Genomic DNA, 25,805 nt, shown 5'->3' on the forward strand with positions numbered 1-25,805 from the left:
AGTTATAGTTAGCACCTAGTTTCCATATGAAAAGCATTTTTTCGTTTTGCCACTATCTTTGGCACCATTTGACGGGTCTTCAAAATTAGTATTACACTCAGTTCAGCTGCTATGTTGAATGTTTCGTGGTCATCTGTCAAGTGGGGGCCGAGAAAAGGGGGGGTCCCAAAACTTTTTCCCAATGTTAATTCCAGTACAGATTTTAGACACGGCTACAGCCCGAACCGCTGGATGGAAAGTACACAAGATTAGGCAGAAAGCTAGCTCTTGGTCCAGAAAGCGTGGTTTTTGTGATTGAGTGTAAATCTGTTCAGTAGTTTTTGAGATATTCAACAAAGAAAATGTAAGTTTTTCCTTTGACAAACCAATAATCACTCCATTCTCATTAATCATACCCATCAATCATCCTTACTAAATATAGACTTATAGTCATGCAAAATATTTTTTGAAAACAATTATAAAATGTTTTCACTTCGTAGCATTAGAAACCAAATATAGGTATGGATCTATCACCCAAATATTTCTTAGGGGTCTGTACAATATATTAAAGTCGGTATAATATATAAAAAATACACCAATCCTAAGAGAGAGAGAAAAATGGGAAAGGATATAAAGTGTAGTAGAGAGTATATATTAGACATTACAATTTGTCATTCACAAAACCTATCTATGACAAATTAAGTTAAGGCTGAAACTCGATGATGAATGAACATTTCATCTGTTGTACACGCCCACGTCTTAGATCAGGGACCATGAACATCGACATGTTTTGATGGTATTGTCCTTGTTTACACCATCTTTATCAAGAAATTCACTTGTACTCTCATTGTACGTTTTTTATATATAAAAACATCGATATCATACACCTGTTTATAGAGAAGGCAATTACTAAAAGTACCTAAACAAAACCTCTCTTTGATATAGCAACAACACAATAAAATGTCATTAAAAAGGCTTAGACATAATAGCAAACTGTGAAACAATGAAGAAAAAATATTGAACTAAAAGCTTTTCTAATTAAAATCATAAATGTTTACGAAGTGGCATTGTCTTAAAAGTCATACTGATCACATTCATGCCATTAGAACCACACCCATCCATATCCATCCTTCCTGGAAGCACCATTATGTTTCTTCTATATATAAATATGGCCCACCTAAATTCCACTCTATAGAGGGTCAGTCTAAGACTCTAATTATTATCATGAAATTGTTCCAAGGACTAACCTATACAGTCAAACCCTTCAGAACATACTGGTAGTCCTTGTGTTTTTTAGAATGATCGAGGATCTGTTGGACTATACTATAGTCCTAATGGATATCTTTTCCTAAAACTGGTCCAATCCTTTAAAATACAGGCACCTAAAAAAGTGAGAAAGATATGGAAACCCATATAAATGCGTTTTCTCAGAACACAAATTTTGTGTTGTCTATCCAAAACCTGTTCTTATTTTTAAAGAAATATCATTCAATGTATTGAGGGATATCACGAACATGCCCTCACGGACGGGCTTCCTAATCATTGCCACTTCTTCCTGGATATTTCACAATCTTTTATTATTTAGTCCATTGACTGTGGAATCACCTACAGTCTTGATCCCTAAAACAAATGAAGGACTTATATATAGTTGTAACTCTTAATTCGATGAATGCCACCTAAAACTCCTATTTTCTAATTTGGCACTGTTAAGTAACGTTTTAGAAAATATGCTGCAATACCCCTATCAGGTTGTGCGTTTTTCTTTAACGCTCTTCAGCCCCACAATGCAGTCATAGAACAAACCACTAGAGATCCTCAGACAGTAGCTGGAGAACGTGTAGTTCCATCTCGGAGTGTTAAAAAATGAGCACAGCTATAATCCTTGCCTGAGAGAATGTAGACAGGGAATTAGATTTGTATTCCCTGCCTGCACTCTCCCAGGCAGGGACAAATAAAGTCTTCTGGGGATGGGGTATCTGGGACATCACATTGTTCAACATTGGGATCTGGGCGATGAGGTCCACTGGGCCGCTGTATTGCTCAAGGAAGGGAGCTCCCTCCTAAAAAAAAAAAAAAATGCAGTTGGCCCGCCCCGGGGTATGGGATTCTTGGGGCCTTCAAAAGGTTTGTGGAGGGTCAACGATACCCGGTCCCCATAATAATGCAATTTGCCCTGGGGGATGGGGTTTCTGGGGCCTCCTAATGGCTAGTGGAGGGGGCTGTAAGTCCTCTCTCCCCAAAAATAAAATCACGACCACCCCACTCCACCCCGGGGCCCTGACCCATGCCGTTTTTTTAAAATTCTAAAGCGGATCAGCAGAAAAAAATATTTATATATGTTTTGGTCCTAGGGGCTCACATGTAACCCATCCACCAGGGCAAGCAGGTCACGGTATCCATACCCTTCCACCCTATATATTTGTTTCCAATCTTTTTCCTCAAAAGGGGACTGAGTTCCTAAGCCCTAAAATGGCTGCTGCAGCATCTTTCTTCATGTCATGGCAGCCAATCAGATGTTCTGTGTGGATCTGTTGGATCACCAGATCCTGAGTTTTTCAGTATATATACATTTTAAACCATAATTTCGCAATAATGTCTGAACTGATTTACATCAAATGTATTTGAATGAGAAGCCTCCTTTAAGAAGTAATTTCTAGTCCCAGGGCCATCTGTTAGTCTAAGCCCAACTTACATGTTATTTGAACTTTTCCTCTTTTTCACAGGTTTGTAAAAATGCAAGACCGTGTGCTGCACCACCTGGTCCCAGCATGGGTTCATACCGCAGGAACATTCAGCCAGTTTAAGGTGCGTTTATCTAAAAAGATGTAGAAGTCCCCGGTTAGACAAGAAGGACTAGTTACTTGGCCACTAGGTGTGTCGGACTGTACATGCAGCAGGAATTAGGGTATTGAAGGAGCAGATGGGCATACTACAGAAGGGGCTAGTAGGCATTAATCAATTGGAAAGGCAGGTGGATGTGATAATAGATTGGACCAGTAGAACACCAGGTGGATGGGGTGGAGGAGTACAGGAACCTGGGTTTAACTAGTTGGTGCTATAAATATGTGTAAGCCTAGAGAGCTGTAAGGGAAACATTTCTATTCTTCCTTTACATAGTGATGACGTAGTCAATCACTTGACTTGCCCAGAATGTTGAGTAAAGAGAAGCATGTTCAGGCTGATAGCAGAGTGAAATAAGACGAATGCTGGTCTGCAGCTGTGGACTGACAGGTCATTTTGGAGCTTTTGAAGAGACACCATAGCTCCCTGTGTTGATGTTGCGGCAGTGTGTGACCGTGGTCAGAAATAGAAAGAAGCTACTGCAAGAGCCTAAAAAGGAGACCGAGAAGGAAACTGGGTGGCAAGAGCGGGCAGAGAGACAAGGGGAACCGGAAGGTGCTTGACACCGAAGCCTCGCATCTGCACTTGCACAGGTTTTTGGGAAATTGCAAGACCCACCCTAGTAGGACCCCTTTACATTGAGGACCCAAAAATGCTGCCACTGGGAATGAGTTTGCTCAAAGGTAACAAGAATCAGTCACCTTCCATTCCTATAGTATACTTTACTGATCATGTTTCCACTAGCTGTAAGGTGGCACCACTACACAACACCACACTACCAAGGGAATAGCCAGCAAATTAAAACAACCTCCACTTTGAAACAAAGCTCCAAGCAAGCAAATCAAATCATCGTGACCATCCCCAGAAGAGCTCTCTTGTCTCTTCCATCCAAGCATTTATCCATTTGTCCTTTCATCCCTACCTCCACCCGCCGAAATCCACCGTTTCAAATTTACATTCTGTCATATACAAACCTATCCATCAACCCATCCATCCCTTCTTTCACTCATACACCGATCATTTTGCTCACCCATCCTTTCGCTCTTTCACTTCATCCATGCACAATTTCACTCCAACTATCCTCCTTTTCACTCATCCTTCCTTCCATCCAGCCTTTCACTCAGCCATGTATAATTTCATTCATCTATCCGCTCTTCCACCCATCCATCCTTTCACTTTTCCATCCATCCATCCACCTTTTTACTCACCCATTCATTCATCCTTCACTTAGAAGTCATCCACCCTTTTGTCCCACGATCCAGCCACCCTCCTTTTCACTTATCCTTTCATTCTTTCACTCATCCAGCTTTACATTCATCCTTTCACTCATCCATCCATCCTTTCACTCATCCAGCCATCATTCACCCTTTAACTCATTCATCAACCCTTCCACTCAGCCATCCATCCTTTCACTCAACAACCCTGTTTTGACTCACTCTTCCATCCCTCTTTTCACTCACTCATCTATCATCCACCCTTACACTCACACATCTATCCTTTCACTCATCCATCCATCCTTTCACTCATCCATCCATCTGTTCACTCACTCATTTATCCCTCTTTTCACTCACTCATCCATCCATTTGTCCTTTCACCCATCCATCTGTGCGTCCATCCATCCATTCACCCTTTCACTCATCCATCCACCCTTACACTCACTCACTCATCCATCCATCCATCCATCCTTTCATCCATCCATCCATCTGTCCATCCATCCAACCTTACACTCACCCATCCATTCTTAAACTCACCCATCCATCCGTGCATACATCCTTTCACTGACACACTCCCTCAACCTCTCATGTTAATTGTGAGCCTTTATCTCTGCCGAGCTGCAGACAGAAGAGGCCCATCAAGGGCCCCGCCCCCACTGAAGCTGCTAAAGCTGGGGTTCAGGACGCCCCTCCTACTACAGAATACACCTCCAACTATTGACAGAGACACAGCCCCCCACCTACTATGCCAAGAAATTTGTGATTGCGGATGAGGCAAAAAACACATGCTGTAACATAAAGTATCTTATGAGGAAACCCATATTATAAGATACAAATGGCCTAGCCCTGATACAAAATGTACTGAAATGAAATGAAATGAAATGAATGGGGATTTATAAAGCACGACTGCTGCCCTAAGGCGTCCAAGCGCTAAGTAGAAAAACTGATTCACTGAGGTGGTAGCTAAGGGAGAAAGGAGTAGAATTAGTTTCTGAACAGGAAAGTTTTTAATTCCTTGCGGAAGGAAGGGAGGCTGGGATTGGATCTAAGGGATAGAGGAAGAGAGTTCCATAGTTTGGCGGCATTGAAGGTAAAGGTCCTGCCTCCTGCTCTTGACCTCTTAATTCTGGGTACTGTGGCTAGAAAGGCATAGGTCGAGCGCAGCAGTTTCCCGGGGAGGTAGGGAGTGAGAAGAGAGTGATTGATCTCCGGATTTGCTCTGTGAAATGCTTGATGGGATATGCATAGGGTTTTGTATTTTATTCTTTCCCTTACCGGGAGCCAGTGGAGTGATCGGATACCCGTTTTGGCAGATTCTTTTCTCGATATCTTAAGTAGAGTACGTGCCGCACAGTTCTGAATTCGCTGTAGTTTTTGCAGCACGTATTCAGGGGCTCCCAAATAGAGAGCATTATTGAAGTCTATCCGAGACTGGATGAGACCCTGAATGACCACCTGTTGAGCTTCGAATGGTAGGAGGGGCAGAATTTTTCTCAGCATACGAATGATACCAAAACACGTTGCTGAGGTTTTGGTAGCCTGGGTATTCAGGGTGAGTGATTTGTCAAGCCACACTCCCAGGCTTTTGATGTTGGCCTTCGGAGTAGGAGGTGGGCCTAAACTAAGGGGCCATAGCCGGTCAAAGGCAGTGAGGGTGGGGGGGCCGAGGAGCATGACCTCGGTTTTATCCCCATTTAATTTTAGCGAGGATGCTGTCATCCATTTCCTCACCTCTTCCATGCAGGCCGCTAGGCTGTCTCGAGGGGACCCGCTGTTCTTCTGTGCGAGGGAGACCACCAGCTGGGTGTCGTCCGCATATGAAATGATTGTGGTACCATGTTGGCGGACAACCCCAGCCAGCGGTCGCATATACACATTGAACAGCGTGGGGCTTAGGGAAGAGCCCTGGGGTACCCCACAATCCAGGGATTTACTGGTGGAGCAGGATTCGCCATCAAAGACCTGGAAAGTCCTTCCGCTCAAAAAGGAACTTAACCAGTCAAGGTCTGCCCCGGCAAGTCCCAGATGGGACAGCCGGCGGAGCAGGGTCTTGTGGCAGACAGTGTCGAACGCCGCGCTTAGGTCGAGGAGGACCTCTGCCACTGATCCCCCTTGGTCCAGGATCCTTCTGGATTCCTCCGTTACGGCTAAAAGTGCGGTTTCTGTGCTGTGTTTGGGACGAAATCCGTTCTGGGTAGAATCCAGTAGCCGGTTCTCTTCCAGGAATTTAGTGAGGTGAATATTAATATGTTTCTCCAAAATTTTGGCTGTCCAAGGTAGCAGGGAGATGGGGCGATAGTTATTTGGGTCCTTCGGGTTGAGGGTCGGTTTCTTGAGTAATGCTCTCACCATCGCCTGTTTCCAGGTTGGGGGCACTACGCCCTTTAGTATTGAGCTGTTGAGGAGTTCCAAAATAGTGGGGAGGATGATTTGGCTAACCATGTTCATTGTAAGGGGGGGTGCAGGGTCGCGGGGGGAGCCAGACTTTATTTGTGTGGCCAGGGATTGGAGTGAGTCTGAGTCCATTAGTGGGAATTTATTTAGCATTGCTTGCGCGGGGGATTTATTCTGCGTAGAGGAGCAAGGTTCAGTGACTATGGAGTCAGATGCGAGACTTGAGAATGACGAATACATTTTATTTATTTTTTGGTAAAAAAAAACAGCTAACTCGTTGCATCTATCGATGGGGTTTTCGGCTGGGACGGCCGGGGCGGAGATCTTAGACAGGCTCTTAACTATTTGGTAGATTTCTTTTGGATTGGACTTAGCAGACATAATCTTATCTCCAAAGTAGGTGGATTGGGCTGTGTTGATTTCCAGTTTATAGGTCCTGATGGCTTCTCTGTACCTAATTTTTTCGACGGGGTCGTATCCCATGCGCCATTTTCTTTCCAGTTGTCTGCATTGCTGTTTTTTCTTCCTAAGCTCCTCTGAATACCACGGAGCGGTTGCTCGCGCTCTTTTTAGAATGGTTCTCCTCATGGGGAGAACGGAGTCGATGGAATCCTCGATCCAATTGTGGATTTTGCTGTTGTCAAGTATGGGGTCTTGGGATAAAGAAGGTCTTGTGGCAGATAGTAGATTGGACCATTGTTCCAGTGGAAGCTTAGACCAGTTCCTCATTTTGCGTGGTGTGGGGATGGGGGGAGTGAATTTGTCAATCTTCCAGTTGAGGGGGATGAGGAAGTGGTCGGTCCAGGGGAGATGTGTGATAGTGCCGACTGAAAGGTTGGGGCAGTTGGTGAAGACGGGGTCGAGCAGGTGGCCCTTGTCGTGGGTAGGGGAGTGGATCAGTTGCTCCAGTTGGATCGCCGCCAGGCTTCCGACTAACTCCATAGTGGTGCCGTCACTGATGTTATCAAAGTGCATATTGAGGTCTCCAAGAATCGTAAAATTGGAGGATGACATTACGAATTCTGCTGCTAGCGACGGGAGTAGGGAGTGAAAGTCGTTAAGTGAGCCTGGAGGACGATACACGAGGGCTCCTGTTAGACTGTTATTGGGGGTGAATTTCAGGCAGAAAGCCATGCTTTCACAATCCTGAAAAGGGTCTGGGGTACAGTGACAATGATACTGTGATTTATAAATGATTGCGATGCCTCCTCCCTTACCTTGCATACGATCTCTGCGGGAGATATTGTAGCCAGGAGGTAGTGCTTGGATCACATCGGGGTCACAGTCCGGAGTCAGCCAAGTCTCTGTTAGAAAGATGGCGTCCGGTGCCCGGTCTTCTATTAATAGAGAGATATCTGCACTGTGTTTTGGCAGAGATCTACAGTTTAAAAGTAGTAAGGAGTAATTTTGATGTTCCGATGGCTGCTGAGTGCTGTTTAGTCTGGCGTTGCAGTATTGGCAGGAGGAAGGGAGGCTTAGGGGGTGGTAGCGGTGTAGACAGCGAGCTTCCCTGGGGGGATTAAGTTTGAGAAGGTCCGCCGGGGTATATTGAGTCAAGGGACGGGGGCCAGGAGGGGTGGCCCCTGACCCCGTCCGGGCGCAGACGGGCTTGCCTTTGGCGCGCCTTCGGCGCGCTGACGGCGCGCCCGCTGCGCTCGTCCGCTGCGCTTCCGGTAAGGGCACATTAATGTGGAGAGGAAGAGGGGCGTGGCCTTTGAAAGTGGGCGTAGCCCGGGGATCGAGCGCGCGATGGCGGCGAAGATTGTTCCCTGCCTGCAACAGCGCTCAAATCCGCTGTGCAGGGGACCTCAAGGCGGTTGAGGGAAGTGCCCAGGGGTGAGTGCAACGTGCGTTTAAAACAGCAGGATAAACAATTTTAAAAATACAATTACACACACAACATACTCTCCCGGCTTCCGCCTCAGGAGTGGTTCAGCGATTCTGGCGCGCTAGTAGTCAGCGCGGCTTTTTAAAGGTTCAGTGGGTGTGGCCTTTGAAAGTGGGCGTAGCCCGGGGATCAAGCACGCGAAGGCGGCGAAGATTGTTCCCTGCCTGCAACAGCGCTCAAATCCGCTGTGCAGGGGACTTCAAGGCGGTTGAGGGAAGTGCCCAGGGGTGAGTGCAACGTGCGTTTAAAACAGCAGGATAAACAATTTTAAAAATACAATTACACACACAACATACTCTCCCGGCTTCCGCCTCAGGAGTGGTTCAGCGATTCTGGCGCGCTAGTAGTCAGCGCGGCTTTTTAAAGGTTCAGTGGGTGTGGCCTTTGAAAGTGGGCGTAGCCCGGGGATCGAGCGCGCGAAGGCGGCGAAGATTGTTCCCTGCCTGCAACAGCGCTCAAATCCGCTGTGCAGGGGACTTCAAGGCGGTTGAGGGAAGTGCCCAGGGGTGAGTGCAACGTGCGTTTAAAACAGCAGGATAAACAATTTTAAAAATACAATTACACACACAACATACTCTCCCGGCTTCCACCTCAGGAGTGGTTCAGCGATTCTGGCGCGCTAGTAGTCAGCGCGGCTTTTTAAAGGTTCAGTGGGTGTGGCCTTTGAAAGTGGGCGTAGCCCGGGGATCGAGCGCGCGAAGGCGGCGAAGATTGTTCCCTGCCTGCAACAGCACTCAAATCCGCTGTGCAGGGGACTTCAAGGCAGTTGAGGGAAGTGCCCAGGGGTGAGTGCAACGTGTGTTTAAAACAGCAGGATAAACAATTTTAAAAATACAATTACACACACAACATACTCTCCCGGCTTCCGCCTCAGGAGTGGTTCAGCGATTCTGCCGGTCTAGTAGTCAGCGCGGCTTTTTAAAGGTTCAGTGGGTGTGGCCTTTGAAAGTGGGCGTAGCCCGGGGATCGAGCGCGCGAAGGCGGCGAAGATTGTTCCCTGCCTGCAACAGCGCTCAAATCCGCTGTGCAGGGGACTTCAAGGCGGTTGAGGGAAGTGCCCAGGGGTGAGTGCAACGTGCGTTTAAAACAGCAGGATAAACAATTTTAAAAATACAATTACACACACAAAATACTCTCCCGGCTTCCGCCTCAGGAGTGGTTCAGCGATACTGTCTGGTAAAGTTGACCAGGCTGCAGCCGATATGTACTATTGTATAAAACGTAACCGCGGGAGTTCGCTAGCGGAGGCTGCGAAGATTTGTTAACTACGCATTACATTGAAAACACGGAATTCATGCAATAATTTCGACTCCGCCACGTAGCAGAGTTAGGTACTGCACCCACAACCCTTTGATAAAACAACTTTAACTTTACCTTTACATGCTAAAAAACATATAACCAATTCACAAAAGTGAACTCTGAAAAATACCAGGCAATGAGAGTGGTGGTGATTTTGGGGTCACCCCTAACCTAGGGGAGGGCAAGCAGATGCATTGAACACAAAGAGCATATCATGCTGAACAATTCGGTAGTGGTCTCATCCTCCTAGGACCAACCCAAGCAAAGTTATGGGCAAAAATACAATGCCAATGACAGGCCCAGCAAAGCATTATGGGGCGAGATTCTAGAGTGCAGTGAATATTATAGTATTAGCTCTCAACTGAGTCTGAGAGCCTGCCCCTTGAGGAATGTTTGAATATTGGATACTATAATATTCACTGCACTCTAGAATATCATCCCATTATGCATTGCAGAGCCTTTGGTTGGGATTGTATTTTTGCCCATAACTGTGCTTGGGGTGGTCCTAGGATGATTGGACCACTACCGAATCATTTCGGCATGATGTGCTCTTTGTGTTCAAGGCATCTGCTTGGTTCTCTCCCTAGGTTAGGGAGGACCCAAAAATCATCACGACTCTCACTGTCTTTACCTATGTGCTATATTTTCATTTTCACTTTTGTGAGATGACTATATGTATTTTAGCATTTAAAGATAGTTATTTGAATTTTTACTAAAGGTATTTGTGATTTCTGTTTTATTAATCCACATTACATTGAAAACACAAGATTTCTGTTTTATTAATATGCATAACACGGAACTTCTGCATACATTCTGGAGTAAGCTATCGCACCCACAACCCTTTGATAAGACAACTTTACCTTTACATGCTAAAAAGCCAATTCACGAAAGTGAGCTTTGAAAAATATCAGGCAATGAGAGAGGTGATGATTTTGGGGTCCCCCCTAACCTAGGGGGAGGACCAAGCAGATGCCTTGAACACAAAGAGCATATCCTGCTCAGCGATTGTGGTGGTCCCTTCCTCCTAGGACCACCCCAAGCAAAGATATGGGCAAAAATACAATGCCAACCAAAGGCCCAGCTAAGCATTATGGGGCGAGATTCTAGAGTGCAGTGAATATTATAGTATTAGCTCTCAGCTGAGCCCCAGAGACTGGCCCTTGAGGAATGTTTTGATATTGGATACTATATGTGGTTGAGGTGGTCCTAGGAGGATGGGACCACCACCCAATTGTTCAGCATGATGTGCTCTTTGTGTTCAAGGCATCTGCTTGGTTCTCTCCCTGGGTTAGGGAAGACACTAAAATCATCACCTCTCTCACTGCTTGCTGTATTTTCATTTTCACTTTTGTTAGATGACTATATGCGTTTTTGCATGTAAAGATAGTTACTTGTTGATTTATCAAGAGTATGTGAGGTTTCTGTTTTATTAATGGGGATGAGATGGAACGGAGTTTCACTGAGGTTTTGTTCAATTCCGCAGAATTCCGTGTAGTGGTACTCCGTCAACTACGCCCACCCTTAGTAAAACTAAGCAAGTCGTGGAGAGAGGCTGCATTGTCACGGAAAGGTAAAGGTAAAAGGTGTATTGTTTGGTAAAAGTGGGTGGGCCTTGAGGAAGGCCGTACTATCCAGTAACATGCTTCAAGCGCTGGTGAGCAGCACTGGCCAGCAGCTGGCAGCTGTAGTGCCTGCTAGGGTGAAGAGGCCTGTGGTAGACTCTGTCAGGTGAAGGTCAGCAGAGCACGGGGCAGAGGGCGCTATCTGGTGAATGCCAACAAGTGAAAAGTAAGGTTATCCGTAAGGTAAACAAGCCCTGCAAGAAAAGGTCCTATCAAGTGTTGGTAAGTAAAGGGTTCATATTGTCAAACTAAAGCAGTAAGGTTCAAAGTCAAGCTCTATCAAACGCAGCGGCGTGGGGATGGTTTAATTTCTGGACCGACTTCCCCAAGTAACAGTTCGCATGGCTTTTTATCCCTTCTTGGTACATCCTGTCTGACTGACTGGGTCAATAGTGCATACCCAAGCGTTAAAGATTTCTTAACGTTTATCCAATCATTAATCGACTTGAAACATTTGGCTTTATATGGATATTGACTTATGAAATCAACAAGCAGGCGAAGCAGTAGATTGTGACGTACACTCATGATTTCCTTATTCCTCAAGGTCTTGCGGCCATTGCGAGTTCAGCAAAGGCCAGCAGGCCTTTACACATTCTGCAAACTCATATTAAGGGTCACAAAATGGAACCCGAGCCAAAATGGATTCTGCAATAGTATGAAAAGACGGGCAGAGTGGGGTTACTTCACTTCTTGGTGAAGCATACAGGCCCTTAGAAATGCTGTGAAAGGGATCGTGCCCTGGGGCAGACTGCATTCTTAAGTTTAAAGGTCAACTACAAACTGGACAGTTTTTTTTGACAGGCAGTATTGAAGAGGACCGAAGACTGACTGTCTTGCAGGTTGGCATGGGCAATATGGAATGTACTTTTAGTGGAAGGTGGGAAGAGCTAATGGTACTCTACTGCCAGGTAACATTAAGAGCCACTCGAATTCTTCTGTAGTTTGCTCTTAACCAGCTGGAATGTAGGCTCTTGGGGCTTCATTAATCTTACTCTTCTCCTCTTTTCCTCTTTAGTTCACCAAACAGTTCCTGTTATTATCCAGTTGGCGTGGTCCATTCATCAACCAGTGCCTTAAGGATTCTGAAAGCAGCTCTCCAGACGACATGCCTCTTCTTCACATCAACCGGAGGAAGGCCATGGAGCACCGGGATAAGCCCCTGCGGGACCCCACCTACAGGAACTCAGTGTTCAGCACGGTATGAAGCATTGAAAGAGAGTATCTATGGCTTGGCTTAGCAGGGACCACCATTGGGTTGGACCCCAATATCAGTACTACTTTTTAGTCACGTATATATCAGAGGAAGCTGTGTGGACTAATGGACCTAAAGATGAGAGATGCACTCAACGGCTTTTGAAGGTGTGGTCAGTAGATCAGGCTGTGAGAGATCCGCCCACCTTTGTTTGGACCAGTTGATTTCTTAGGTCACATATATAGAAAAGGGAAGGACTAACAGGCTCATGGGGATGAGCCATACCTCTGTATGGGCCAGTCGCCACTGAACCCTCACAAAAGGTTCTGGGTCAGCAATTTACCCGGCCAGACTTGACATGGAACACACTCATGTACATTGACCCATTGATAGTAACCCCAGTTAAAACGGGACGTGTCTGTTAGTAGCAGAAACAAAAACAAACACAACAACGAGTGAGGAGTAAATAGAGAACATCAAAGTACATCAACTTTGGTTTTACATGGGATGAAGGACACCGTGAAAAATTGCTGGTTTGCTTTGGGATTCAGCTTGAAAACCCAAAGCTCACAGTTTGAGCATCTGGGATACAGCTTTAATGATGGGAAATCACTTATCCCATGAATTCTTTCATCATATACACCCTAGAACCTGTGAGTAAGTGTGCTTAAAAATCTTCTCTGTATCTAAATTGTCAGTCTTATTCTTACACGGAATGCTGGAAAGATAAGCCAAAGAAGTATGTTATTGCAGTGTAAATGCAAAAATATGTTTTGACTTTTGGCATGCGGTTATACAGCTGTGACATGGATGTTTTCATTTGGGCTGCGTAGCCTTGACCTGGGGAGCCAGTGCCACTGTTCTCATCAGGGCCTCCAATCTTCCGCCGTCCCATCAGTAGGGAAGAGGGTTGAGGCTCAAGCTGGGCTTCATACACCAGTCGCAGCTGATCCTCTCCCTCCCCAAGGACCCCTCACCGCCAAATCCAACCTCCACAAGGGAATGAAGGCCGTCGCCGACTGGATGGAGGACAGCTGCCTCAAACTGAACACAGACAAGACAGAAATCCTCATCCTCGGGTCCAACCCCTCCGCATGGGACGACTCTTGGTGGCCCACATCACTGGGGTCCCCCCCGGCCCGCACTGACCACGCACGCAACCTGGGAGTCATCCTCGACTCGAAACTCTCCACGACCAAACAAGTCAATGCAATCTCCTCCACCTGTTTAAACACCCTCCGCATGCTCCGCAAGATCTTCAGATGGATCCCGACAAACACGAGGAAAACTGTCACCTAAGCCCTGGTAAGCAGCAGGCTCGACTACGGAAACGCCCTCTACGCCGGAACCTCGTCCAAGCTCATCAGCAGACTACGGAGAATCCAGAATACCTCTGCATGCCTGATCCTCGACGTCCCGCGACCACATCACCCCCCACCTGAGGAACCTACACTGGCTCCCCTTCGACAAAAGAATCTCCTTCAAGCTCCTGATCCACGCACACAAAGCACTCCACAAAACCGGCCCGGCCTATCTCAACAGCCGACTCTCCTTCTACGTACCCAACAGGAAACTCCGCTCCGCTGACCACGCCCTGGCCACGGTCCCACGCATCTGGAGAACTACTTCCGGAGGCAGATCCTTCTCCCATCGCGCAGCCAAGACCTGGAACACCCTCTCCCTCCACCTACGTCAAACCGAAGACCTGCTGACCTTCAGGAGACAACTCAAGACCTGGCTCTTCGACCAGTAACATCTTACCCCCCCCCCCCCCCCCCCCCCCACGCATTGAAACCCACCCGGGTATGTAGTGTGCTTCACAAGTTACATGATTGATTGATTGATTGATTGAGCTTGCATCTTCCACCCCACCTCCCTCACACCGTTCTTTATAGTGGTCTTAGTGAATTCTCACCCTAATATCAAACTTCTTTAGTCCTTTGATTACCTGGGTCTTGTAGCAGCAGGACTTGGAAGCCTTTACTTTCTCTGGCTGTACTGGCAGCCTCATAGCATCTCGTGCCTTCACCTATTAGCTGTCCTCATCTAAAATTAGCTCCTCTTGCCTTCTAAGGGACTCGGTCTTCCTCTTTCACGTATGCCAAAGCCTTGGTGTCGATACTGCCTGTTCTGCTCATTAACCAAAAGGTCCTCTTTATTTCCCAGGTATATGAAGGTTTGAAACCATCTGATAAGAATGAGAAGAATGAGAAGCCGCTGGATTACAGGTATTTCTTATACACTTATAGAGTGCATGATTAGCTGGTAAAGAAAGAGTCCTAGCACTAAAAGAGATGCTGAAAGGGCTAGAAGTAACTGGGAGCTGAAATTTTATGTCCAGGAAAATAAAATGCATTTAGCATTTATTGCTGTAAACGCGAATAGGAAACATCCAGTTTGTTTCCTATTAGAGAAAGGATCTTCTCAATGTGAGACCTTTTTATCATCAGGCGATAGGAACAGAGTGCGATGACGGGCTGGAGAGATCTTCATGCGGTTGGTGGGAGAGTGGTTGTCATTAGCAATGTTGTGGAATGATCCTGAAGAAGACCTAAAACCTGCAGCTTGTTTCACTGCTGGGGGATGGATATGGTAAACCAGGAGCTGGTACTCGGATTGATAGATAGTTGTCTATAGTTATATTTTATTGGTTGGTTTATTTTTATTTTGAATTTAAACCAGAAGCTGGTAGTCTGATTGATACCATTTTGCGTAGTAAAACACTGAACATGTCCATGCAGTGTTTTTTAAGAACCCGCTCTTGCTGTCAATGAGACCCATGTCCTTGATTGCCACTGTTTTCCAACTTTTATACTTGGAAATCTGTATGTGAGAACACCATGGTGTGATGTGTTTCCAGGGCTGACAGCCCCAATTCGTCAGTAACAGGGAGCCCACTGATTGCGAATGACAGCCATGGTGAGAGGTGTGTTGGGTTTTGGCATGAAATGAGCTGGTCATGCAAATGATAAATATGTGAATTGGCCTCGCTGTGCTGGTTTTGTTAATGGATGACAAAAGGTGCTTCAGATCAGGATTCAGAAACTATTTCTGATCTGTGCTGAGAATTGATACTGGTCTAGCAGGAGATGAAACAGTTCAGAATCAAATATCAATGGCTAAGATATGCTACGTGAATCCTCAGCAATGACCAAGTAGGAGGTATGAAATCAGGCAAATCAACCAATCAGGATTTATAAAGCACAGCTAATCACCTGATAGGGTATCCAGGCTCTTGCAGGTCCTGCAGGCTTATTCAAGTAGCCAGGTCTTGAGGGCCATTCGGAATTCTGGAAGTGAGGTGATGGTCTGGAGGTTCGTGGGGAGGCTGTTCCAGGTCTTTGCTGCGATATGGGAGAAGGAGCATCCTCCACTTCTGCTTCAGGTGATGCAGGGAGTATGGGCAAGTGAAAGGGAGGCAGAGCGTCGTCTTTTCGACTGTTGGTGGAAGTTGAGACGGTGGTTAATGTAGACGGGTCATTGCTTGTGTTAGAGACTTGTGTACGTGGCTCAGAAGCTTGAATTGGTATCTCTTCTGTATGGAGAGCCAGTAGGGTTTCCTAAGGTGGGGAGTGATGTAGGTTCATCGGGGAAGGACATTGATGAGTCTGGCTGTGGCGTTATGTAAGGTCTGTAGAAGATGTGTGGCGATTCCTACATAGAGGGCATTGCCATAGTCCAGTCGGCTGGTGGTGAGGGCTTGTGTCACGGTGCATCTCGTATGTAGTGATAGCCACTTGAAGATCTTAAGGAGCATGCGCAGAGTGAGGACTAATGAACACTTATTGAGCATCGCTGGCATGGACATTGCCATACGAGTGTAAACAAAGACCAGCATTGAGAAGTATTGACATACTATACAGAGTACTGACATTGGAAGAACAGGAAGTGATATAAGGAATGAAGAACGCTAGAAGAGCAGTGTCAGTTGGTGGCAATGGAAGAGCTGGAGCAGACTGCGACTGATGAACAGTTCGGCTGTAGATCTTCCGCTTTTTGATTGGTTTAGGATGTGGCCAGTGGTGCTCAGTACGGGGTACATGAGCCTGTATCTTCTAGAAATTATCTGGGTCTGTGGAAACCACTTTGTACAATTTGTTTCTAAAACTCATCTTTTGTCGACCCATCTCTACAGGAAGCTCATGTTTCTAGTGCCATGAAAAGTCACATAAAGTTGGTTTAAAGCACTGTTTATAGGTTTACTGATCAATATTGCATGAAAGGTGTGGAGTGACAGTTTTGTGCTTCAAAAATAGCCAATATATTGTTTCATAATGACATATCCGTTCAGAGTCTCTTCAGAATTTTAGTCAAGAGCCATATTGTTCTGAAAAATGCAATTATGCAATGACAGTGTGGCTGTGGACAGTGAAGCTTAGAGTGGTGCGGGTGGGCATTACATAGTGAAGCAATCTCTTTATTTTTTTGCTGTTTTATATGGTGCAAACTAGACCTGAACGTATTGGAGCGCTATACATGAGCACCAGTTAAATTACACAAGGACAGTTTCATTTTTGTAGAGACAGGGAGAATAAGTGATTTGCCCAGAATCACAGACTTGTGGGCCCAATGCTGAGACTCAAACCTGTTACTTACTTAAGCTTACTACCCCTCCTGGGGGCTCAATGGCAGGTGTTTTTTGGCATTCCTCTTTTCCTTTACCCTTGAGGAACTTGTTACCCCAGGTCTAAAGTCGACAGCTCTGGCAATAACGCCACATCCTCTCCCACATCACTCTAACACACTGGGTGTCCTGAGAGAGTTAAGGTGATGACTGTCAATGTAAGGATTTGATCACTCACTATGCGACTGAAGCCTGCTTGTTTGCTAATATCACTATCCGAAGAGGTGACATTGAAGACTAATTGCCCAAGCAATGTAATGTGGTACCTGAATAAATGTTAATATATATGGCAAACCTGATGAATATTATCATTCATTTATATATGGTTGAGAATAGCAGCTCAGTGCCAGACTTACTAAATCACAGAGTGGACCTATCAGTATTCTATGTTTTCTTGTAACCTCACCCGGAGTGGAATGGCAACACTTGGTGCTGGGGTTTGAGGGCCTTGAGGGGCAGAGTAGAGAAAGAGCCATACACAGCCCATCTTGGTCGTTGGTACAGCACTCTTCCTGATACTTAGGTGACAGGATACAGGTACAACAAATATTTTCACACCAACAAATGCAAGAGTTTTGGGGTTTAGGAAAACAAAGAGGAGCACAGTGAATTTTAGTGGGTAAATGAGGGCAGAATTCACTCGTGTTCAGGTGATAGCATGCTATAAAGAGCTCCTAATCCTGCCAGGATACAGGCATGGAACACAGGAAAGCCTGGAGTCCAAAGGTAGCATAAGTGTGGAAGGACGCAGAGAAACACCAAGAGAAACAAAAATAAATGAAATGAAATTAGGTATTTATAAAGCGCACGGATACTCACAGGGAGTGTCCCGGCGCAAGTCTAAAAAAACTGAAGCAGAAAAAAGGCCCTCCCCGAAACCAGGAGTTATTGTTGGAACAGCCACGTTTTAAGTTGTTTCCTAAAAGACATCAGGTCTATGTAATGAATATAATTAATGGGGGAGCCTACACGCAAGGGAACAAGGTGCAGGTAGACAAAGGAAGGTGACAAACGCACCGGAGCAAAAAGCAGAGAGCAGCTTATGAAGCATGACTGGGTAAAGTTATATTGAGCAAACTCATTTTTTGCGTTGACTCTGATTCTCGTATTGATCGGAACCGAAAGTCCCACCCTATGTCTCTGATCAGCCAGTTGCCTTAGGCTCATTCACCACAATATGCAGGTGTCTGGTGTTGTTATTCTAGAGGCAATGCAGATGTGATGAGGTATTGAGTGATGGCATGTGTAGTGTACCCGACTATGTGGCGCTTTAAATGTAGCTGTAAAATATGTAAGCCCATATTCCCTGTCTCATCTTCATCCCAAACGGTGGAAACACCTCGAATGTTGCGTGTAAATGTCATAATATTTAGGCTTGCCTGCTTGCTTATTATCACAGTTGCCATTGATATTATGATACAAGAGCGGGAATACGAGGACTCACTAAATTAATTTTTCTAGATGATACTCGTAGTTATATCTGTTAGCAGGTATTGGATATAAAGGGGGATGAAAGAATGAGTTGAGCAGTGAGGATGGACCGGTCACTTGGCCTCCTACTTGGCTTTAGCCAATATCAAATAAATTATCGCAATTCATCTGTCTGCAGTGGTTAATCAAATCAAATACAGCTGTTCCAGTCTATTCCTACTAATCTGTTAAGGACAAGAGAATGAGTGTAATTAATGGTGGAAGATGTTCTTATTGTAATGAACTAATCTAATATTCACAAATTATATTTTCTGTGCATACATTATGTTTATATTGTGTTATAGTTGCTATTTATATTGTATTATATTATTCTAAAAATAGACAAATGGTTGGGAATCTGACTATATGAATATATATTGAATATTTTATCTTCGGATTGTCATGTTGTTCCAGTTTGTTTTACATTTGTTTAAATTTTACTACATTTATTATAGTTTTCTTACTATTAGAGAGTAGGATGACATTTGGAGATTAATATCTGAATGTACTTTCTGCAGTGTAATAGCAAGACAAAACATTTTTTCTGTCATTTACAAAAGCAAAAATGATTGGGTCACTACTCCACAACACACAATTCATTTGAGACACAGAAATTAAAAAGAATATGGGTAGGTGAAGAATTTCAAACTAGCTTGAGGCCAGCTTTAGAGATCAGAGGATTCTTTTAGAAAGATAATGAATGTGAAAACTAAGAGAGTGATAAAGGATGGTGGGTATATGGACAAAATATCGAGTCAAAAATATAAAATCACACAGATATCGAGTTTTTAATACCGTGATACACAAATATCGTGATTCAGATTTTTTCTTTTTTTTTTACAAAAGTATCGATTTATTTTTATAATATCTGTAGTGTTAACATAGTTTACAAAAATATAGTTGTAAAAATATCGTTTTTTAATTATCTTTATGTATTTTAGTTTAGATTTTAATTGTACAAATTGTTTGTATAATAAATGATTTTAAATATAGTTTCTTTTTTTGTTGTTTTTAAATGTAATTGTTAATTGTAATTTGTAGTGTCAAAGAAGGTTGTGAGATTTGTAGGGGTACAGAGTGGGAAGTTAATTATAATTAATAATTCTTTTGTTGATATTCATTATTTAAGTGCTAATTATGTAAATTGTGTAATTAATATATTTTTTCAGTTATATTTTAGGGGTGGGTTGTCGGGTTTGTAGGGGTAAAGGGTGGGGAGTTAATTAAGTATAATTAATTAATAATTATCTGTTAATTGTTTAATTTATAATTAGGTAAATTCTGTATAATTATATGTTTTTTAGATATATTTTAGGTGTGGGTTGTTGGGTTTGTAGGGGTAGAGCGTGGGAAGTTAATTAAGTATAATTCATTATTAATTTATTAATATTTTAATTGATAATTATGTACATTTTGTAATTATATGTTTTAAGTTATATGTTAGGTGTGGTATGTTGGGTTTTTAGGGGTATAGAGTGGGAAGTTAATTGTGAAGTTACCATATTTGTTACTTTGCATTTTTAATGTGTGTTTAGTTTGTAGCGGAATTGTGTGGGAAATTAATTTATTGATAATTTTGTATAATTATTTATTAATTACATTTTTAAGGTTATATATTAGTTTGGTTGTGTTTGTAGGAGAATAGGATGGGAAGTTAATCAAGTAATAATACATTAAAAAGTAATGTATTCATTTAATAATTGTTTTATTTGTTACTTAATATATTAATTGTGTTATACTTTTTTATTTCAATTACATTTTAATTGTTGGCTATGTTTGTGGGAATATAGTGTGGCATTTTAATTAAATTGATATTTGTTTTGATTGATAATTAGTCAAAATTGTAATAATTATGTAGTTTGTTTAATCTTTAAAAAAATGTAGACGTATAGGGGCCATTTATGATGTCCGTTGGATTCTGACATCATCACATTCCTGACCGAATAATTACGATGTGACCGCAGTTGGTGCGGTTCATACTCCCATTTCCCTATGGGAGCTTGTGCTGCAGCTGTAAACGGGCAGTAGCTCCCGTAGGGAAATGGGAGATTGTATTCACCCCTGCACTGCGTGGCAGGCACCTCAAGGTGCCTGTCACACGGTGTAGGGATCAACAGGGGTGCAGCTTGGTTGCCCCCTCAGCCTCCAACTGGAGGCCGCAAGGAGGAGGGAGCCCTGCTAGGGGCCCCCAAACTTGCTTTCTGTCAAGCTTTCCATGTTGGAAAGCCTGGCATGGAAAGCCTGTTGGAAACAGAGCTTCGTAATCCCGACGGCAGAAATGCCGTTGTATTGGAATTACTTGCCAGTTGCACCTGCCCAACAGGCTTCTTGAGCACATCGGAACCCAGCAGGAATGACCGGCTGATTTCAATTCCGACCGTTTACGTTATTACGAAATTAGGCGGTCAGAATTGAAACCATCGATGTCGGTCGTTATGCCCCATAATCTTTTTATTAAGAATTTATTATTTTTGGTTAATTAATAGAGTTGTTAAAATATTTTATGTGTTTTAAGTGAACTACTCTCTCTGTACTGCTACACAGAGTGTAGTGGGGATAGTAAATTTCACCTCTCCGTTGTCCAACCCTTTCCCTACTGTTCTACTTACTGGAGTGGGAATAGTACATTTTACCCTTCTGGTATCCATCCCTCTCCCTACTGTTGTACAAACTGGGGCGGTAATAGAAAGTTTTGCCCCTCCAGAGTCCAACGTTGTCCCTACTGCTACACAGAGAGGAGTGGGTATTGTAAATCTTACCCCTTCGTAGTCTTAACACATTCCTTACTGTTGCACATATTGGAATGGGAATAGTAAATTTCCCCCTCCCTCCCCCCCCTAGATGTCTATTGGCTTCCCTACTGTTGCACAAACTGAAATCGGAATAGTAAATTTTACACCTCCGGTGTTCAACACCTTCCCTACTGTTGCATAGATTGGAGTGGGAAAAGTACATTTTACTCATTTGGAGCCTAACGCTTTCCCTACTGTTGCACAAATTGGAGTAGAAATAGTAAATGTTTCTCCTCGGGTGTCCAACGCTTTCCCTTCTGTTAACAGACTGGAGTGGGAATAATAAATGTTACCCCTCCAGTGTCTAGTGCTTCCCCTACTGTAGCACAGAAATGGAGTGTGAATAGTTCATTTTACCCCTCGGGAGTCCCACACTTTCCTTACTGTTGTATACATTGCAGTAAAAATAGTATATCTATTTTTCAAAGATGTTACTACTTTTCTATTATTGTTTAAATATAGCTAATATTATTATTTGTTTCAATTTATATTTTTCACATTATTTTTTATACACATATATTTAATGTTTTGTATATTTTTTAATTATTTTTGGTAAATTATTAATTTGTTCATTGTGTTATTATATATATACATATGCATTTTCTATTAAATGTTATATAATGTGAAATACTTTTTTTAATAATAGTGTTATGTTTATATATATATATATATATATATATATATGTATAAATAAATATAGAAACCTATATATTAATGTGTGTATGATCTGAAAGAGACACATTAGTGATAGATTCCTTACCTTAGAATTACCCCCAGGCGTGAGACTGGATTCCGAAAGTTTTCGTCAGCAGTACCCCCTGCGTGTCGGAAGGTGGCGTTGTGCGGCTCTGCGTCCGTCGTAGGCGTCGTGATCGCCTGGATGACGTAGCGGCTGGCAGCTACTTAGATGCCGCCCTCGCGCGCTGACGCCAGTTCTTTCTTTTTCCGCGCCACCAAACGCAGATCCGGAGAGAGCGGTAGCCCCCCTCAATATTTGACTGAGGTTTTTGGGACTTTTGTCTTTTTTGAGTCTATCCACTCCTGGTGCTGTAGGGATGCCCGGTTTTAAATCTTGCGAAGTTTGTCCCCGCATGATGTCGGTGACGGACCCGCACCACGAGTGTCTCGACTGTCTGGGGCGCGACCATGCCCCCACGTCATACCCGACTGCCAGGCCATGGCTCTGAAGACTTTGCGGGTGCGGTCCCGAAAGTTGCTTGAGGCACGGGTGTCGCCTCCGCGCCGTTCAATGTCCCGGTCCTGTGGCAGGTCGAGGGACCGGTCGCAGAGCTGCCACCATCGTTCGAAGTCTTCGCACTCTGGTTCAGGTAAGACGAAGCTCAAGAAGTCGAAGAAGTGCTGTCCCTCTTCTCCTAGCCTGTTGCGCGACATGGCTGAGGGTGCGGGTGGTACCACCACCGTGCCTCCGGCGGAGACTACGCAGTTGCCGACGGCCTACCCGCATTTCCGGGGTCCGTCTGCGATTCTGGCCTAGCTGCAGGACTTCCTGTCAGCCATGGCACACCTCTTTGGCCCATCGGGCCCTGCCGGCACCCCTTCGGTCCCCGCGGGTTTAAATGGGGGTCCTCGCCTTTCTTCGTCAATGGCTCCGGCCCCGACGTCGTGGACGGCTCCGGCCTCTGCGCAGTGAGAAAGCCATGGATCCATGCATGGATCCCAGCGTCGTCCTTGGCTTCCACCCCGACATGGAGACAGTGCCGGACCGGTGTCGATCGATGCCGATTCCAACGCCGCTGGGGAATTTCTATACCTTTCTCCATCCTCCTCCTCCTTTCCCGCCTGCCAAGCTCGTTACAGAGGTCGGGGAGGACTGGGAGGGGTCTGAAGACCCTCTTGCAGCCCAATGCGAGTTAGACCCGGACTGGGCAGAGGATTTGGAGGACGCTGGTGGACTGGATTTTTCTCCAGAACCTGGCGTACTGTCTCCTTCTACCGTGGCTACGGAGGAGGGTGGTACTTATTCAGTGGTGTTGCGTAGGGCAGCCGAGGCTCTCCACCTCGAGCTCCCTACAGTGGTCATCATGACTAACCTCCTAACAGAAGTGCTTCAGCCGGCGGCTTCCTCTGCAGAGCCGCTGCTGCCATTTAATGACGCACTCTCAGAGGTTCTTTTGGGCACCTGCTCCAGGCCCAACACAGGGGCTCCTGTGGATAGGAACATGGCCCGACGCCATCGCTGGGCCCCGGGCTTCCCCATTTTTCTCTCCCAACACTCAACCCCTGAGAGCTTGGTTGTCCAAGCCTCTGCATCTCTGAGCGCATTCCCTTCTGCACCACCGGACAGGGAATCCAAGAAACTGGAGCAGTTTGGGAAGAAGATTTTCTCTTCCGCCAGTTCAGGGTTGCAGTCTGTGAACACCGCATGCCTCTTGGGCAGTTATTCCCACTCTGTGTTGGATACGGTGGCGCAGTTGCTGCCTCAGTGTCTGGAGGAGCCCAGACGATGCCCTCCCAAGCTATTGCTGAAGGGAGGGATGCAGCCAAGTTCACGATTCGTTGTGGCCCTGACACCGCCGACTCACTGAGCAGAGCGATTTTCACGACTGTGGTGCTACGCCGTCACGCCTGGCTGAGGACAACTGGCTTTTCAGGGGATGACCAGAATACTCTGATGGACATGCCTTTTGATGGCACTTGCCTTTTTGAGGACAAGGCAGATAGTGCCTTGGAGCGCTTTAAGGACTCGCGGGCTGCGGCCACGTCCCTGGGCCCTTCGGCCACTCGCACTCCTTCGGCTTCTGCTTTTCGCTCCTTTCGTGGCCACGGAAGGAGCACCCAAACACGTTTGTTTCAGAGCCACAGGCCTGTGCAGCAACAGTCTCAGCACAGCCGCGGATGTGGGACCCGCAGAGGTGGGTCACGGGGCCAGCGGGCGGGTAAGTCCACCACCACCGCCTCCAAACCTTCCTAGTCCGGTGTTTCAGGCCCATCAAACGCCAGTGGGCGGCAGGATTCGCCATCACCTCCCCCACTGGCGCACCATCACTTCGGACAGGTGGGTTTTACAGATAGTCCGAAGGGGCTACTCCCTCCCCTTCGAGACTACCCCTCCAGCCATGCCACCTCAGTTCCATCGCATGTTGGGAGATCACTTGACACTTCTCCAGCAGGAAGTTGCAGCCCTCTTGGCCAAGGGGGCCATCGAGCTAGTTCTGATGCCAGAAGTGGGACGTGGTTGTTATTCCCACTACTTCCTGGTTCCAAAGAAGAACAAGGGCCTGCGTCCTATCTTAGACCTTCGGAACGTCAATCGCTTCCCCCGGAAGGAGAAGTTCAAGATGCTCACACTTGCTTAGGTCTTGTTTGCCCTAGACCCACAAGACTGGATGGTAGCGTTGGAATTGCATCACTTACTTTCATATTCCTGTCCTGCCGCCCATCGGCGTTACCTGCGGTTAACGGTAGGCCACGAGCACTTTCAGTTCACCGAGCTCCCTTTTGGCCTTACCAGCACCCCTCGGGTGTTCACAAAAGTGATAGCGTTGGTCGCAGCTCATCTGCGCAGATCAGGGATTTCAGTCTTCCCCTTTCTCGATGACTGGTTGTTGAAGGCGGGTTCGCCCCAGGCAGTCGTCTCCCACCTCCAGACTACGTCTGACCTCCTGCATTTGCTGGGGTTCTCCATCAACGTGCCGAAGTCGCACCTGATTCCCTCTCAGAAGCACCTCTTCATCAGAGAGGTTCTGGACATTCAGGCTATGATTCCGATCTTTCGGCCCTTGTCCTGGGTTTCGGTCAAGATGACCTTGAGGCTGCTGGGCCTCATGACCTCCTGCATCCTGCTGACCAATCATGCCAGATGGCATATGCGGGCTCTGCAGTGTGACCTGAAGTTCCAGTGGGCGCAGCATCAGGAGAACCTGTCAGAGTACGTTCAGATCTTGGAAGGCACGGCACAACAATTGCAGTGGTGGCTCACAAACTAGCATTAGGTCAGTGGCAGATCACTCTTCCCTTCCCCAACCGGAGCACACAGTGGTGATGGATGCGTCCCTTCTGGGATGGGGCGGCCACATGGGAGAAGCGGAGATCAGAGGCCTCTGGTCTCCGGCGGAGTCCTGGCTCCATATCAACCTTCTGGAGCTCCGGGCGATCCTACTTGCATTGAAGGCATTCCTTCTCTCTGTCAGGGGGAAAGTAGTGCAGGTGTTCACAGACAACACCACCGCCATGTGGTACTGCAACAAGCAAGGCGGGGTGGGGTCGTGGACCCTATGTCCGGAGGCTCTGCATCTCTGGACATGGCTGGAACATCAAGGCATTTCCTTGGTGGTTCAGCACTTGGTAGGTTCTTTTAAAGCCAGGGCAGACAAACTCAGCCGCAGGTAAATGTAAATGTAAATGTAGAGGTACTTGTATAGCGCACGACTACTCGGAGGCATCTCGGCGCTTGTACGAATACCGCTGAGGAACCCTTCCTGGCCTTTCCCTGTGAAGTGTCCACTCCTGGGCACCCCCAAGGTGAGGCC

General features: G+C 45.7%; 1 protein-coding gene across 2 annotated transcripts in view; it reads left to right on the top strand.

Moving 5' to 3' along the window:
• The window catches only part of LOC146835224 (E3 ubiquitin-protein ligase HECTD3-like), a 479,862-nt gene that overhangs the window by 176,136 nt on the left and 277,921 nt on the right, over positions 1-25,805 (top strand). For both annotated transcript variants that reach the window (XR_014960692.1, XM_085602813.1), the window contains exons 9-11: positions 2,703-2,784; positions 12,253-12,435; positions 14,596-14,657. Coding sequence is in view for 1 of the 2 variants with exons in the window: in XM_085602813.1 (XP_085458939.1) it covers positions 2,703-2,784; positions 12,253-12,435; positions 14,596-14,657 (327 nt within the window). In the remaining variant the exon portion in view is untranslated. The remainder of the gene's footprint in view (positions 1-2,702; positions 2,785-12,252; positions 12,436-14,595; positions 14,658-25,805) is intronic.

Source organism: Triturus cristatus, chromosome 4_2 (assembly GCF_964204655.1).
Source record: "Triturus cristatus chromosome 4_2, aTriCri1.1, whole genome shotgun sequence".
Lineage (NCBI taxonomy): Eukaryota > Metazoa > Chordata > Amphibia > Caudata > Salamandridae > Triturus > Triturus cristatus.